We start from the raw sequence: 16,334 nt of genomic DNA, 5'->3' as shown, positions 1-16,334 counted from the left end.
CAAAATAAATTGCTTTGGCTCTTTCTGTTTCCTTGATCTCCTGAGATCAATCCAGGTAGAATAACAAGAATAAAATGCCAATTATTATCTGGGTGAATAGTAACAAAAATGAATCCCAGCCCTGGTTCACATTTAACTCATGTCTATCTAGGTCTGGGTGATCCAGACGCACCACATGGAGATGATGACCAGGGCATAACAGGAGATGAGCAACAGATAAATGCGAAAGAGCAGGAAGTCGAGGACATATCCCACGTGGCACCACTGGTCCTGCAGCTTGCTTTCCTCCTGCAGTGAGACAAGGTGGGAGCGAAGGTCGCCCAGGTACTGACAGATCTGCTGCAGTTCGGGCAGAGATGCTGTTTAGGAGAACATCAACAGATTCATTTAACATGCATCTGTATAACCATATTTACTGGATCAGAAGTAGTATTTGTTATTGGCTGAAACTGTTACCTGCAATGGTGGATGGGTGCTGGACATTTGTCTGGCAGTCTAGTTGGATGCTCCGTGGCCCTGAACGACTATCCGGGCTGCCAGGCGTATCCTTTTCTGGCCTAGAGGGGGGCTGAAGGTCCTTGGGCCATCGGTAGCAGATGAGATTGGCGATGTGTTTCAGGACAACCACCCTCACCCAGTTTGGAACCTTCTGATACCTCATGGAGCTGTGGTGGACGACGTTGGTAATGATGACTGTCTCGAGTAGGCTGATGACCATGAGCGCCAGACACACAGAGAAGTATATACCTAGAGCAGGTGGATGAACAGAGCAGGCGATGCAAATGATTTAGGTTCCATGTGACACATTTTTAATTGAAAAATTGTACATGTATTATCTACTTTGTTTTATTCAGGTCAAAAATGTCCCTCCAACTATGTTTAACAGAGCAGAAATCTCACTGAGGGATCTTTGTTGCCTCTGCTGGGGTTATGTAATCGCTGGCGTTGGTTTTTTTGTCTGTTACAAACGGATCTTGATGACATTTTCAGGAATTAATTTTTACTTTTCATGGTTGGTTGTATAAAGACACCAAAAACAATTTAGAACCTTTTGGTGATGATCCAGATCACCATGTGGACGGTGTAAATCCAATTAGGGGGGAAATGAGCTGCTTGGGGGGGGAGGTCTGCGCTCTCTGAGCGCTTTTCTAGTTTCATTGGTGGAACTATCCCGGCGCTCGTATGCCAACTCCACATCGCTAACCTATGATGGGCGTGCCATTTGCTGTGCTGGGCAGCAAGTCATTCATGATGAGTAGGAAGACGGTGTATCCCAAGATAAGGGTCATCTTGAAGGAGGCGCGGTCGACGCTGTGGGGGGGCAGGTAGAAGGACAAGATGTCGATGAGCATCAGGAAGGAGCTGGGGATCAGCAGGTTGACCACGTACAGCACGGGACGCCGCTTGATGACCACCTAGTCAACAACAACACCACCTTTACTGTAAATACTATCAACGTGTATTTACTTGTTCTTATTTCTGTGTTAAAACAGTGAAATAGCAAGAGAAGAGATGAGAAGATAAATCTGAATTGCCTCCCTTTTGATTATTTTTTCTATCGACCACATAAATGCAACATAATAATATAATTGCTCCACTTAATTGCCCCGTTTTCAGAAGTCAAAGGAGGGAATCCAGTGTTTCCTCTCACCCAGAAGGTGATGATGTCCCACTCGTCAATTCCAAACTGGAGGATGGAGGTCTCCCCCAGTATGTCCACCAGTTCCCATTCTCCACTGGCTTCCAGGTATCGCTTTGAATTTTTAGACATCTCCTGAAATGTCAGAGCTGGGCTGACTCTCACATCCTTTACTGTGAGAGAGAGAAAAAGAGTTCTTCAGTACAATCGAAACTAAACCCGAGTGAACGAGGCATGAGCGTGCGCGCTTGTCAAAGATCAGAAGCCATTCCTCACTGGTGTGCATGTAGGAGCCGAATGTAAACGTGCAGTTCTGCACGTCGAAAGGGAAACTGAAGATCTTCAGGTTGCAGGACGAGACAAGACGCAGCATCCGGTCCCATCGGATGTGACCCGTGTGGTTCACGTAGACGTAAGGGCACGCTTGGGAAACATCATCGTCTACACTGGGGGGGGGGGGGTTGGAAAAGCTGTATTTGCAAACATGTGCCGACTCCTAAATGAGAATTACCTCCAACCTTCTACTCAAATGGCAACAGCATTAAAACACAGCCTCAGGCATCCAGTGAAGAGGAATACAACTTGAACTCACAACTCGTACACGATGATGTCTGGAGACCAGAGTTGCTTCACAGGAAGAGAGATTTTGGTCACGCCATCGCACTCACTGGGATCCCAAACCAGGAATTCATGGAACCAATACTTGAAAATAAATCAGGAATTACGTTAAACTCTGCATCAATATATCAGTTTATTTGCCATTTTACAGACAGGACATTTTCCACAGTAATGTGCATTTGCCTCTGTCTTCCTTGTTTTATGTCTTTCCAGACTACATACCAGTCGCAGCCACAAGAACGTAGTGAGTATCTGGGTTTTCTCATTCTGAAACAAAATGAACCTCCTGTGAAGTTGAGTTATTTTGCCACCAGGTTAGACTTGTCTATATATATATATATATATATATATTTTTTATAAAAAACATAATGTTCTTTATGTTACACAAGAACATAATGTATAGTTTCTGTACAGCAAACAATCTTCAATCTGATATTCCTCCTGTCAGCTATAACGTCTGCCAATGGATATAAGCTGTTAAGAGTTTTTAAGTCTGGATTTCGTTCTTGATATTTCTCTTAGATCTCAAAGTGAACGTACCACACCAAGAACGGCGTACAGGGTAAAGGAGATGTTGGCTATGGTCGGATTACTGAGGTTTACCGCTGGCCTGAAGGGCTTCACGTCAAACACCGCCTGCATGGACTCATAGGTCGGCCCGCTGTGCCCTCCTTCACAGGACAGTGTGCTGGAACACCGAGACACTGACAAGAGAATGATTTTGTGAAATACATTAAAAAATTTTTTTGATTGAATTCTATACTTTGCATCGGCAGGTTTGCAAATTAATAGTTGAGAGGCAAAAAATAAAAAAACACGATTAAATATTTGTTAACTCCAAAGGTGCTGTAAAGAACATTATTGCAGACTTAAATTAAATTCTGAAAATACAAATTATATGAAAAAAAAAAACACAACTATTTAAAGTTAACATCACTTAGCAACTCAAATGACCTCAAAGGGTCGAATCAAATGCACTTAAATAAAGAAAAAATATCATTATTTAAACCACTGTAATAATTATTGTTGCCAATTACAACTTCAGGTCAGAGCTAAACCTTCAAAACAGACACATGCAAAACTGCAAAGTGTAAATGTTAGAATAAAGGTCGGTTGTCGCTACCTGATGTCAGGAGAAACCAAGAGATGATCGTGATGCTCTGCTGGGAAAGACTCATCCTGGATGATTCTAACAGAGAAAATGTCGCCCACAATCACAGATCTACGTGTTAAAACAAAGACTGCTCCTACCAGCACAAATACACGCACACACACAGGACTTGTTGTTTCACACCTTCGGTAACCAGTCACGCATCTTATTTTTCAACCCTTCTACCTGTGGGGTTTAGAATCTGTCGCTTCAGAGTTGTGTACTTTGCTACTCTTGCTGTTGGTACGTGCTGTGTACGGTGAACGTTGTCCAGCAGCACCTTATATGTGTTGTTGGAAGTGTCTTATAAGGATAAATCTGCAGTCCTGATTCTTCACAGGTTTGAAGTTGGAGGGAATTACAGAGAACATTTACCAAACTGGTTTAAACTCACATAGTGTAATTTTGGTGAACTTATTAAAACTTTGCTGGCTAATCACCTTTTATTTTTGAGTTTTTACAGTATCCGGGATACTTTCATGTGTACGTGAGCAGAAATGAAGTGTTGCTTGACTAGCCTATATTAAGGTGACGTAATTTGTAAGTGTAATTCTGTGTTGATTCTCGAGCCGTGGTGTCATGTCGATTGTCTTGGGAGGTGTATTAATTTAGGCATGACTAAAGTAGGACATGACTGAAGAGCGAGGCATGAAATTCAAGCCACTGGCATTTACAGATTGAAATGAAAGTTCAATATTGACTGTGAAACATGCAGATTGACAAGAAAAGAGACTCCAAAACTAACATGATGAATGTATTTGTACAGACCATATCCATCTCCTACCTCAGGTGATGTCTACACTATAAGGCACCATAACACTATCTTTAAGATCAAGAATAAAAAATGATCTGTTTCCATCAGAAGTGTTGCAAGTTCCATAAAAGACGACGGCACCAAGACGCAGCAGGAAACAATGATGTCATGTAAAATGTGATACGTGTGTGTTACTTTTTTGGATCATGTGTGTGTTTTACATTTACATCTAGTTATTTAGCAGATTATTTTCTCCATAGCAACATACAAGTGGAAGACAAACTGGGTTTAATTTGCATTCATATAGATGATTTTTGTTAACAGTTGAGGCCTGCGTACTGTAAATGCAATGAGTCTTCCCTATTTTGAATGTTGCATAAAATGTTTGTCTGAGACAAAAAATACTTAAACTTGATAAGTCACTTCATTGGCAATCCCCGAGTGTTCAGCACAGGAAATGACGTGGACCCAAAAGCAGCAGTCTCTGGCAGCTGAGTCGGGAATAATGTTTATGAATTCACTCAGTCAGTGAAACACAGAACAGGCGATTAAAGCAACTCACTGAATCTATAAAACATAAATTCATGTTATCCTGAAGTGTTACAACTGTAATTCTGCATAAGGTGGCGATGGGATGAAGACCTGTTGTTGCACACCTGTGGTAACCACTCAGCCATTTTATTGGTTAACACCTCCACCTGTGGGAGTTGTATGTTCCATTCTCCACTGCTGTGCTTGCGAGTGTTTTATTTAAGACCCATGTTAGTAGTTTTCTGTATGTGATTACACAAATGGTGAAGGTCTTATGTAATTGTTTTTGTTGTTTTTGAGATAGGAGCACCTGTTCTAACTACGTTGGGCGTTGATGGATGTTAGCCAGAGGGGGCAGTGGCCCTGTGATAGGTTCAAAGTTAATGCACAGAACCTATATACATATGGAAAGAACAGACAGAGACTAATTTATTTGATACTCGCGAGGGGAGCTGGACAGAGGAGATCCCGGTTACAATCTACCTAGGAAAGTTCTCTGCTCATCTCCGGGTTTCCTCAGCCATGCCCCTCGCCTTTTATTAGAATCAGAGGACCCTAGTTACATTGGTCCTGCCTCTCGGAGGGGAGGGGGGAGATATAGAAACAGAGGCAGGACCGCAGATAACACATCCTGTTATTACCACAACACATTCTTCGGCAACCGCTGGCCTAATCGCTGTCAACAGAAGGAAGGGAGGGCCTTCCTCACTCGTCAGCTCTTTCCTCACAAGAAAGAACGGCGGGTCAAAGCGACCGGTCAAGCACATTTTTTAAAGTATTTTATTTTTTTCATACAGCTGTCTACGTTTACAAACACAAAGGCTAAAACACCAGTCTAGTTTATATCAAATGCCAATATGGAACTATGAACACCAACAGAAGAAATATTCTAAATATATAGCCATATTCTAATATGTTAACAGCATCACTTCTCTACTGCCTGTGTGAGTTCACCCAGATAACCATGATGGTGATGAAGCTGACGGATATGAAAAGCATGTAGAGGCCGAACAGCAGGCGGTCTATGATGAAAGCCAGCTGCACCCACTCCTCTGAGCTCCGGCTCCCACCCAGCTGCTGCTCCACCTGGATTCGGATGGCACGGAGATCCCCGATCATGTTCCTCAGCGCCTGATGAGCGTCGCTCTCCTCTCCTGGCTCTGCCTCTTTTGGAGGCCTCGCATCGGCTACTTGCTCCGGTGCCACAGTGCTGAGTTTCAAGTCTGTTTTTATAACAAAATAAAACCGTCTGAGGCCTCCAGTCCAGAAAGTTCATAAATGTATTTAATGTTTACTACTCATTACTGAATACGATGTCTGTCATGAGCTGTTTACCTGAACCCATTGGCTCTTTAGTCTTCGGAGGCAGGCAAACAATGTTGCCCAGAATTTGCAGAACGACCACTCGGGCCCAGCGAGGGACAGGAGAGACGTCACAAGAGCTGGTCAACAGATTGGTAATGAAGATGGTCTCGAGTAGACTGACCACCATCAAACCCAGGCAGAGAGAGAAGAACACATCTGTGAGGAAGAAGAGAGGCCACCATCCATCAGAAAGCGTTTTATAGCTTATGTTATTTTTATGCAGCTGATGCAGGGCAGCCAAGTCGGTTGCAGCGTTGCTTCACAGCAAGAAGGCCCTTGGTTCAATTCCACCCGGGTCCTTTCTGTGTGGAGTTTGCATGCTCTACTCAGTGTCTATGTGCATGCTTTCCGGGTTCCGTGGCTTCCTCCCACCACCAAAAACATGCAACTTCGGCGTCTGAAGACGAGATGGTTACAGATTGTCTCACCGTCAAGAAAATGAATGAACTAAGTGGCTGATGCACAACTAAAGGTCATTCTGCAGAAGCAATTATATTAAAATCTCAACATAATTTCCCCCAAATACGTGGCTGTGGTTCAAGAAATCAAAATTGAGGACCAACAGAGCAGGCAAAATTTATTCTAGATTCATTTCAGATGTCAGTCCCCTCCCCTAATTTGGTGAGACCGAATGCAACTGACTGAGGAGAGGTATTGTGTTCCCAGTTACAGGCAGCAGGTCGTTCATGATAAGCAGGAAGACCGAATAGCCCAGGATGAGGGTCATCTTAAAAGAGGATCGGTCCACAGTCTGGGGGGGTAGCAGGAAGCTGAAGAGGTCCACTGTGACGAGGAAGCAGCTGGGAATCAGGAGATTAACCACATACAAGGTGGCGCGGCGCCTCACTCGGATCTGTAGATAGAAAAAGTTCTTTCACTTTTTCCTGCTTTTGAAATAAAAAAAAATTGCCGCTTCGCGGCTACGTTCCAATTTGACCCACGTGAAATGCAAGCTCGTCAACATGTTCCCCCCAATCGAGTTCTATGGTGAATTTGTTGACGGTGATATCGAGCAGCTCCCACTCCCCCATGGTAGTTAGCGACATCTTGGAATTCTTTGTTATGTTTTCCACAGACACTCCCAGGAACAACTTTACTTCTCGTGCTGAGGGGATGATAATTGAGCAATTATTCCATAAGGCGAAACAAAAAAGAAGACAACATTAAATCCGTGCTGCGAGCATGAAATTGCTCATTATGTTATCGCAGCAGAAACACTGATAAAAGGACAGCCCGTCATTGATTTGCTTTTGTCCAAATCAGCGTGTCAAAAGTGCGGCGAGGTGAAAATCCTTACTTGAATGAGTGTAGGAGTTAAAAGTCAAACTGCAGTTCTGTATATCGAAGGGGAAGGTGTAGATATCGAGGTTGCAGGAGCTGACAACTCTGACTGGCTTTGCATCTTGCACCAGCCCGTTGCTGGACAGGTACATGTATGGGACAGGTGGGGCTGTGTTTTCATCGACACTGGAAGACAATCAGGAAAACCGAGGAAAGGACTTTACAAGAATGTCTGCAAAATATTAGAATGGCGTTTCTCATTTATGTCTCAGAGAGGCAACATTATTAGCAGTGGCTCTGAACTGTAGCATAATTTATTTCTTAATGTTCACAATACTCACATTTCATTAATCACAATATCTGGCACCCAGAATTTATCCCTGGGGAGGGAGATCTTGTCGGTGCCGCACTGGATTGGGTCCCAACTGACAAACTCATTCATCCACCACTAATGAAATAAAAATGTGTGAGTGTGATCAGACACACCATAAGGCCAAAAGTATAATCCTCACTAGGATGAGTAAATACATTTATTGAATACATGATTATTGCCATATTTACATTATTCAGCCAAAGGTAAGTTAGCAAGAGTTGAGACTTTTCATCCTGGAAGACAAGAAAAGCTACTTTAAGGCACACGAAGGACGACAGTGTTGTGTAACGAGCTGCTAACACAAATTATTAAAGAATTTTTTTATTTTTTTATTTTGTTGCATTCTTATTTTAGATATGTTATTCTTGATATGTGTTGTACAGTGTCCTTGAGTGCCGAGAAAGGCGCCTCCAAATAAAATGTATTATTATTATTATTATTAAGAATTGAGCACAGCAAAATAAAATGAATCAAGGAATTCTGTTTCATCCGTGTGTACAGAAAGCTGGACCTACCACTCCTAGTATCCCATACAAGGTGAAGAACGTGCTGACATTGGTGCGGGTTGCCGAGTTCATAACGGGCCGTATGGCGCTGAGGTTAAAGACCGGCGTCAGAGCCTTCAGCAGGGCAGGCTGGTTCGGCTCCGAGCACGCCACCTTCATGGCGTCACACAGAGCTGATGCCGGGTTTCAAAATGAGAAAAAAGCCTCCATTATAAGTAAATAGGAAAATCAAAATCTGGATTTATGTTTTTTTTTTTTTCAGATGGGCATCCGTCTGAAAAAAATGGGATCTAAGTTAGGCCAAGACCCATCTTCATATTTGTTTTCATCAATATGCATCTAGCAGTTTTTCCGTAATCCTGCTAACAAACATAACCGCCTTGGCCGAGGTAATTAAAATCTTCTAGCAGACAATGTGCTGTATAATGCCATATACATTATTTTTGTACTTTTATTGTGACTGATGTTTTTTTTTTATTTTGTAAAAGCATTTGGATCTAAGACTTCATGCCTATATTCTGAGTATTGTTCTTACCAAAATGTTTACCTGGTATAAGAATGAGGAACATGAACAGAGTAGACGGAGGGATACACTGCAACAAAACAACATTTAACTGTTAGGATAAGCAACAAAATCATTACAAAATCACTTACGTGGAGGTATTCATTATTTTAGGGTTATCATTTGTGAAAGGAATTAATGAGTTATGATAAATATATTAATTTAATTTTTGACACGCTTCCTAATGCCTGTTTAGACGTGTTACCTTCGTACTCATATTCTTCGATGTCACGATGTCAACAGTTCAATCCTTTGTACAGACGTCAGCATCACACGCCTACAGAGGGATAATCCTTGTTATTTCAGAAGAACATTGACTTTTAATCAGTTCTAGGATAGTTTTCTAAATAGAATGCAGGATCTAAACTTAAACACACACTACAGTACAGCTGCCACTTACCTGGGAATCTACCTGTTGAATGATTGGACGCAGCGTTCATGCCCAAGCTGCACATACTGCCTCTGCCACCCATGCGTGATGCAAACAAACCGCTGGCAAATGAGGTGGGAAATATGAAACCTCTCCAATCAGACACTTTTAATTTCATTCAAATAAAGATAAATCCCGGTTAATGTGTTGAACCAGAGTGTGTGCCTTTCAGACCGTGAGGACCGACCACAGTGGCTTTGGTTGTCACGCCTGCTGGCAGAACACACACGAACAGATCGAGGCCTGTGAGGACCAGGTGTCCGCTGGTTTCACCCCAAGCACGCCATATAGGCGCCAGCCTCTTTCCATTTTATTGTGATGTTGTTTGAAGTAAAAAAACAGACAAGCTCTAATATAATATGCTCACTTTTCCTGAACCATGTTTCTAGCAAACGTTTCTTATGCTTACTATTTGTGAAGTTGTCATAATCTATTTCTCAGTTTATTACAATGGTACGGAAAACAAAACCTCCAGCTTTGAAAACCAGGAGCTTTTTTGATCTTTTTGAGAAATGAAATGAAAATTCAAATATGCTACACCCATAAAAAATAAATAAAACACAGTCATTGACAGCCCAATTTATTTTAGAGCAGAAAATACATAATCCATGACACATACATCATGTTGTATCCTCTTATTAATTCATTACATTGTAGTTTGTAAGGAGTGATTAATGCTGATTAATTAAAATTTTAAGTGCTCTGATAAGAAATATTACAGAATTTGAAATTCATTTGAACACTTTGCAAAATGTACAGGAAATAAAATCTGCTTATCTGAGCTAATACAAATTAAGTCATAAAAAGGCTGTTGTGTCTCTCAAAGTAAAGTGAATCATTTTAGTTTAGTCTATCTTTTGCAGATGCCTGCAATGCAGCCTTCACAGTGAGAAGGCTCATGGGGATTTTGAACAGGTATGTTCACAAACTGCCTGCCCCCAGTCTTCGGCGGTTCATGGTAGCATTTAACTCTGATCTTCTCCACCAGATTCTCCAGGAGGATGCCGATGTTGTCATCGTCGACACTGGGGCTTTCCATTGGGGCGGCTTTGCAAATCTTGCAGTTCTGCTTGAAGCGCCTCACCTTGACGGTTCCCTGCCCATTCGCCAGGCGCATGTGGAATAGAACGATCACATGATTGGAAGGAAAACTTCTTTGGCATTGGCTGCACCTGAACCTGGATGACAAAATAGTTTTAGTCAGCCTCATGAGGAAAAAGTGATTTGCTTTGACAGAAAATTACTGGTGAGCAGGAAACATTCTGAAGGTTGTGTTTTCAGTGTATCATGCTCAGAGGTATGAACTGTGTGTGTGTGTGTGTGTGCGTGTGTGTCACATCCATGACCACTTTAGATGACAACAGATGTCAAATTGAACAACTGACACTGTATTAAGCTGTTGTGCCTCTGCTTCTATTAAAAAAAAGAATGGAAATAGTGTGTTTTACAAAACACCCTGTGGGGCATTGATATTTTATGCGCACTTTCTAGTTTTGCGCACGCACTTACACTGATACCATTCAGCTGCTGTCAGTCTAAAAGCTGTGGTCCTTTCACCCGAGCAACATTAAATCCACCGAGCCGCTTTCTTCTCGCTTTATTTTCTATAACTAACCTGATCCTTATTATAAAACATACAAGATAAGAAAAATATAACTAAATGGTTTACCGTGAAATCACACACAATAACTCAAACACGCAAACATGCCATGATAAACTTTGTGTATCCTCTATATCAACCTAATTTGCATACTACACTAAACACCAAACCACCTTGCGCTTGTGCTCTTTATGTACTGCGCCCAGCCCGGGTTTGGGGAGTCAGGCTCCAGAGTGTCATCAAACTCAAGATTCCAGGAGTCTTTTGGGTCCAGATCCGTTGCCTTCGTCTGGAAAATGCCTCTCCAATTATATAATCCCATCCCGTCTGCGCTCTGGCGTCCGCTGAGGAGACACAGACTATCTGCTCAGTCCACCAACAAGTCTGAATGCCTCGCCTTCCCCCTGGAAGACTTTATATACACCCGCCCAAAATAGATTTTTGGTGAAATGAAACCAATAAGTTTCACATTTACTTGTGTTGCGGGAACGCAGGGAGCATTGCGCAATACTATCATCCGAATGCGTCAAGCGCAATCTCGCCCTGTTCAGACGCAGAGGAGGTACTTTCCCTCTTCCCTTCCTCACACTTATTGCCTAAAAATAATCATATATTTCGTTTTTCTTACAAGGAGAGATATTTTGCCAATAAAATAAGAATTTGTTTTGCTCCTTTTCTCAATTAAAAGAAGACAGATTAGAAATGTTTTGATCTCGGTGCCTTTTAAGAGATCCTGAAATCAGAGGAGCTTTGAAATGATGTTGGAAATGGAAGGGAATTGAATTCAACATTTTACTTCTTTGGTTACCAACTTACTGTCAATATCAAAAGACATAGGGGAGGAAAAAGTGAAATTTGATGTAAAAGTAATATCAAGTGCCCAGAAAGAAAAGGGTAACTCAAGATAAGAAGACATTTCCCATTCATATCCAACATAAGTAATGATACTAATGTTAAATGAAGCTAAAAGGGATGAACCTTGACAAAGTTGTTTTACAAAACATTTTCAAAATCAACATATCTAAAAGGCACAATATTATATCAGATCGATAGTGTATACCAGGGGTGGGCAAACTTTTTGACTCACGGGCCACAATCGGTTCTAAAATTTGACAGGAAGGCTGGACCAAGAACAGATGGATGGAGTACTTGCGTGAGCTAATATAAATGACACATGAAAGCTATTGCATTAAAGGATTTGGCCTTTTACAGGTAGCATTACAGAGAAAAGGTCAAATGAATGAGGTTTAATTATAATACAATTTTATGTAATGATATAATTTGGACAAGTTTGGCGGGCCGGATTAAAAAGACCAACGGGCCGCATATGGCCCCCGGGCCTGGGTTTGCCCATGCCTGGTGTATACCCTGCTTCACATTAAATTGTTTTTATTTTTTATTTAAAAAAAGGTCGTTTCCGTACCTTTATTTTGAAACAGGAAACTAGGAAAATACGTCGCTATGGTAACTGCTAACCCTGCGAAGCTAACGTCGTCTGTTTTGTTGTAGCTAAAGTTATAATAATACACACACATCATGGAGGGCACACATGCGTACGTCATTAGACCTAATCACCAGCAGAAGTGAGTCGTGATCGAGATTAATCTTCATGTCTAGCATTTATAATGAAGTTAGCCTTTAGCAAGCAGATTATCTCAAATGGTATGTTTATTTTGTTAGCCTCCATGTAAGTGTCTTATTGTGCTGAACTAACTGAACTAACAATACTGTAAAATGTATTTTACAGTGTATCTGACGTCTGTATTGCTGTGTCGCTCACGTTGCTAAATATTTTCAGGTTTAAACCAGCCGTGGTGAAGGAGTGTATCCGTGAAACCGTGAGGGAGCGGCTGACCGGGATGCAGTACGACCCGGAGGAAGTCCCCACGCTGTCCCGAACACTGGCGGAGAGCATCAAGGACAAAGTGAAGAGTGGGTGCCGCTTACTGCAGCCCAGCTAGTGGGGAATGTGCAAGTACTGTTAGAAACAACAACAACACCACAGCTTTGGGTTAAAGAGTCAACTTTACATAAATGCAACATCAAGAGCAAACAAGGCGAGAACAGATGCATGAATTTGTAAAGATGAAAATACATTAAAACACAATAGTAGAAGGAATAAAAAGATTATATAATAAAATGCACAGGTAGCAAGTAAATGGGATGAGAGGGAGGAAACATCATATTATAGATATAATTTTGTGTGGAAATGCTATGGCGACCCTTGACGGGAGAAGCCAAAAGAGGAAGAAGAAGGAGAAGAAGAACCTTAAAATCCCCTCTGAAATAAAGGACATGTTGTTTTAAAGCGACTTTCTTTCCATCCACAGATGCCGGTTTTGACCGATATAAGCTGGTCGTCCAGGTGTTGCTTGGAGAACAAAGAGGACAAGGTGTCAAGTAAGTTACTTTGGGGTTTTCTTGGTAAACAATACATAATTGTTAATGTTCCAAATACTGAAACCTTTATGTGATGAGCTTTAATGAATTTATTTGATGTATTTTAAGATAGAATTTCATTGCTGTAGGATTTTTTTTCTCTGCTAAATTAGAAACACCATTTTCAAAGTAATATTTGAATCTTTGCAGTTATAGTAGCTAATACTTACTCAGATCTTCTTTTCCCATTTCTGCAATCAAAGTCAGTGAAATGAAGAACGTTTGGATTTCAATTGCATTGTCTGTTTTTCATGAATCTACAAACTTTGCGATGCTCTTTTCCTTCTTCTGTTCTCAGAATGTCATCAAGGTGTTTCTGGGACGCTGACACAGACAACTATGCAGAAGATGTTTTTATGAATGTAGGTTTCTTTGCTTCCTTCAATCAGATGTGAGTGGGGGGAAAACGAAATTCTCATGGGCTTGTGTTTTACCTTTGTAGGACAGCTTGTTCTGTGCCGTGGCAGTTTTTGGAAGCTATTACTACTGAAGACAAAGACGCTCAGTCTAAAACGATCCCAACTTGAAGGTTTGTGCTGTTTTTTTGTGCCATTCCTATCTCTTTCTATTTTAATGCCTGTAAATAGTCTTCGCTCTCTTCTGTGCCCTTAATTTCATCTCAATCTGTCATAGATTAAATAATCCTGAAGTCTAACTTTATCATACCGTTTAATATCAGGCATTTCTAAACAATTTTCCAGCTTCCACTGACACTAAGGTTCCTGAATTTGTATTTTCCCAACCAATGTCGTATAAATAGTAATGGAACCACATGAAATGAAACAAGTTAGTGATTTTATTATTACGCCTCCTGCTCATTGCTGTCCATGCAGTAAGGTTGCAAATGCAATAACCGAAAACCACCAGATGAGGGCACTCCTTCCTCATCTTTTAATCTCCCATCTTGTTCTCAGACAGAATTCGTTCAGTTCCGTAGCCTCCTTAAAATACTGTACATCAGTACAAGGGTTATTTTTATTTCCTTCTGGACTTCATTGCAGTCCAAAAAGTGTGTGCCAAAGTGTGTCAAAGCATTTTAGTGAGGAGCTGAAAAATGTATTTTATAACCCCCCCCCCAAAAAGAAGTTCAAAAGAGTTCATGTCATTTTAACATTCAACATGGCCTTCTGCTTGCATCGCCTGCAGATAGCTCTGCCTTTGTTTTATAAAAAAAAAATATTCTCATTTTATTTCAAATGCCTCCGCTTCGGTTACATTATTAGTAGCTTTGATGTACGGCACGATCGATGTTCTTTTTGCTTAGAGAAGGTTCTGATAGAAGTCTATATTTTTGTGCTGAGCTTGAAAGAAAGCACTTCATATGTGAAATAGGTTGTGAAGACAGAATTACCCCCCCACCCCATTACAGCCCCCCCCACCGCCCCGTCTGAAGTCAAATTGTCTACGTCACAATGCTAAACAGGGCTCAGTAATGGTAATTGCTCTCTGTGCCCCAGACTGGTGGAAAGCAGCAGCATCATCAATTCACCCAATTTACTGTGATTGTGATTGATTCAGGACTGATCGAAGGGAAAGTGACGAGGCCGGATAGAACCCCCCCCCCCCTCTGTCTGTCTACTTTCAACTTTGCTACTTCTCCACCTCGCCCACTTTCCTGCTTCCTTCCTGTGTTAAGCCTTGCCCATGTGAAATCCCTCCAGTGGTTCATTCATGTCGAAGGTTGATGTCGGCTCACCTGCCCCCCCCCCTCCCATGCCACCTCTTCCATTATCTTTCCCGCTCTCTTTACTCCCACTCACTTTGCCACCGAAGCGGCGCTCCGACGTGGTCGTGACTCAGGGTCTCCATCCGTGTCAGAGTGGCTGTCACTTGTGTCTGTCTTGGTGCTGCTCAGAATGTCTCCGCTCTGCCTCAGTAGACTGGACTAATCCCGGGTGCTCTCCTCCTCCATCGAGGCCTCATGCTCCTGCATTCACCAAGACTTGAAATAGATTTTTTTTGCAAAACAGTTTTTAAAAACTGTTCGTGACCCAACAAAACTAGAACAACACACACAGTTATAATATCGAGACTAATGGCAATTGTGTAATGATGCTGGTGCCAATATTTACCGGCTGAACTGACATTTAGAATTCCAACACGCTTGACTTCAGAAATAAGCTCGCCACATTATTACTCAGTGATATTCTAATATTAAAATATATAATATGCTTTTCTTTTGGCGATGAGTGGAGTTGGTGGCACCGTATCTTCTAGTTTCTGTGTAACATGGATATCAAGGAATGATAAAACGCTTCTTTTGTGCAACTTGTATCAATACTTGTATTTTTCATCATCGCTACTTGATAATTATATATCTCAGTAGTAACTCGATGCTTTTAGCTCATCTTTAGATGCGATGCGTTTACGGTAAATCAGACAAACTTACTTTGACTGTCAGATTTGATTTTGTTACTTGGTTCATAGTGGAATTTTTGAAGCAAATATTACACAGAAGCACATTACGCTGTCAGTGTTGAACCAATGCACATCATACATGGCTGGACTGACGGTTCGTTGATTGGCTGTTTCAGTGACTGCTCGTCATTAGCGGCTCGAGTTTGACCACCTCAAAGACAACGATTAACGTCTGCCCAAAGAAGGAGTGACATCGGCAGCTCCCCGGCCAAAGCAGAAGTCCTCTCCTGGTTTCCATGATGGCCGTCAACCCAGTGCCTCCACACACAGCAAATCAGGCCATCCACTGGTGGGACTTTGTGCTCTGCATTGTGTTGAAGACAGGAATATTTGTTTGAGCAACTCCCCATTCTCTTTGTTTGCCTTGCATGTTTTGTTGACATGGATTTATTGTCAGCTCCAAGTAAATTACATTCCAACCACATGCAGAGATCCTGTGCTGCAAAGTAGGGCAGAGTCCACACATGGAAGAATATGACAATGAACTCTTACATGATGTCAGTGAATTATTTGAATTCAAATAAACAGCAGGTGACTGAAGTGAATGTTGATGTTTGTTAAAAATCATATCCAAGCCATCTCTGCCAACATCCCAGCCTGTCCCGCTCAGTAATCAGCCGCTTTAATGGCTCTTGATTCCAGACGATGCTTGGCCTGGCAGCAGTTGC

The 16,334-nt window shown here is 41.7% G+C and overlaps 4 protein-coding genes across 4 annotated transcripts; 1 reads left to right on the top strand and 3 right to left on the bottom strand.

Moving 5' to 3' along the window:
• Window positions 1-147: 147 nt before the first annotated feature.
• On the bottom strand, window positions 148-2,968 carry LOC137899472 (5-hydroxytryptamine receptor 3A). Its single transcript, XM_068743509.1, has 8 exons — window positions 2,798-2,968; window positions 2,480-2,524; window positions 2,232-2,341; window positions 1,916-2,085; window positions 1,652-1,812; window positions 1,205-1,415; window positions 457-747; window positions 148-359 (listed from the first exon to the last, which is right to left on the bottom strand). The coding sequence occupies exons 1-8, from the start codon at window positions 2,897-2,899 to the stop codon at window positions 148-150; spliced, it is 1,302 nt and encodes a 433-aa protein (XP_068599610.1). The 5' UTR covers window positions 2,900-2,968.
• Window positions 2,969-5,625: 2,657 nt separating this feature from the next.
• On the bottom strand, window positions 5,626-9,234 carry LOC137899471 (5-hydroxytryptamine receptor 3A). Its single transcript, XM_068743508.1, has 9 exons — window positions 9,180-9,234; window positions 8,227-8,390; window positions 7,900-7,944; window positions 7,680-7,786; window positions 7,355-7,524; window positions 6,999-7,162; window positions 6,700-6,910; window positions 6,028-6,213; window positions 5,626-5,915 (listed from the first exon to the last, which is right to left on the bottom strand). The coding sequence occupies exons 1-9, from the start codon at window positions 9,232-9,234 to the stop codon at window positions 5,626-5,628; spliced, it is 1,392 nt and encodes a 463-aa protein (XP_068599609.1).
• Window positions 9,235-9,632: 398 nt separating this feature from the next.
• On the bottom strand, window positions 9,633-11,181 carry si:ch211-276k2.2 (receptor-transporting protein 2-like). The gene is made up of 3 exons (XM_068743507.1): window positions 10,980-11,181; window positions 10,069-10,387; window positions 9,633-9,710 (listed from the first exon to the last, which is right to left on the bottom strand). Exons 1-3 carry the CDS (start codon window positions 11,129-11,131, stop codon window positions 9,633-9,635), a joined length of 549 nt encoding a protein of 182 aa, XP_068599608.1. The 5' UTR covers window positions 11,132-11,181.
• Window positions 11,182-12,345: 1,164 nt separating this feature from the next.
• Window positions 12,346-16,164, top strand: dynlt2b (dynein light chain Tctex-type 2B). The gene is made up of 6 exons (XM_068743773.1): window positions 12,346-12,392; window positions 12,608-12,741; window positions 13,140-13,209; window positions 13,547-13,610; window positions 13,691-13,777; window positions 15,783-16,164. Exons 1-5 carry the CDS (start codon window positions 12,346-12,348, stop codon window positions 13,736-13,738), a joined length of 363 nt encoding a protein of 120 aa, XP_068599874.1. The 3' UTR covers window positions 13,739-13,777; window positions 15,783-16,164.
• Window positions 16,165-16,334: the final 170 nt, after the last annotated feature.

Source organism: Brachionichthys hirsutus, chromosome 9 (genome assembly GCF_040956055.1).
Source record: "Brachionichthys hirsutus isolate HB-005 chromosome 9, CSIRO-AGI_Bhir_v1, whole genome shotgun sequence".
NCBI classification, from domain to species: Eukaryota; Metazoa; Chordata; class Actinopteri; order Lophiiformes; family Brachionichthyidae; genus Brachionichthys; species Brachionichthys hirsutus.
This window is presented reverse-complemented; position numbering and strand designations above follow the sequence as displayed.

Bases quoted from the DNA above. Each gene is read 5' to 3' on its own strand.
- LOC137899472 (XM_068743509.1), bottom strand. From the start codon at position 2,899: ATGCAGGCGGTGTTTGACGTGAAGCCCTTCAGGCCAGCGGTAAACCTC. The intron at 2,086-2,231 runs GTGAGTTCAAGT...CCCCCCCCCCAG, and splicing joins GACATCATCGTGTACGAGTT to TGTAGACGATGATGTTTCCC. The intron at 748-1,204 runs GTTAGCGATGTG...CACCTGCTCTAG, and splicing joins AAATGGCACGCCCATCATAG to GTATATACTTCTCTGTGTGT.
- LOC137899471 (XM_068743508.1), bottom strand. From the start codon at position 9,234: ATGTGCAGCTTGGGCATGAACGCTGCGTCCAATCATTCAACAGGTAGA. The intron at 7,787-7,899 runs GTAAATATGGCA...TTATTTCATTAG, and splicing joins CTTACCTTTGGCTGAATAAT to TGGTGGATGAATGAGTTTGT. The intron at 5,916-6,027 runs GTAAACAGCTCA...TTATAAAAACAG, and splicing joins TAAAGAGCCAATGGGTTCAG to ACTTGAAACTCAGCACTGTG.
- si:ch211-276k2.2 (XM_068743507.1), bottom strand. From the start codon at position 11,131: ATGGGATTATATAATTGGAGAGGCATTTTCCAGACGAAGGCAACGGAT. The intron at 10,388-10,979 runs GTTTGGTGTTTA...TTTGTCATCCAG, and splicing joins AAGAGCACAAGCGCAAGGTG to GTTCAGGTGCAGCCAATGCC. The intron at 9,711-10,068 runs AAAAGATAGACT...TTTCTCAAAAAG, and splicing joins GCTGCATTGCAGGCATCTGC to ATCAAAAAAGCTCCTGGTTT.
- dynlt2b (XM_068743773.1), top strand. From the start codon at position 12,346: ATGGAGGGCACACATGCGTACGTCATTAGACCTAATCACCAGCAGAA. The intron at 12,393-12,607 runs GTGAGTCGTGAT...AAATATTTTCAG, and splicing joins AGACCTAATCACCAGCAGAA to GTTTAAACCAGCCGTGGTGA. The intron at 12,742-13,139 runs GTGGGTGCCGCT...TTCCATCCACAG, and splicing joins CATCAAGGACAAAGTGAAGA to ATGCCGGTTTTGACCGATAT.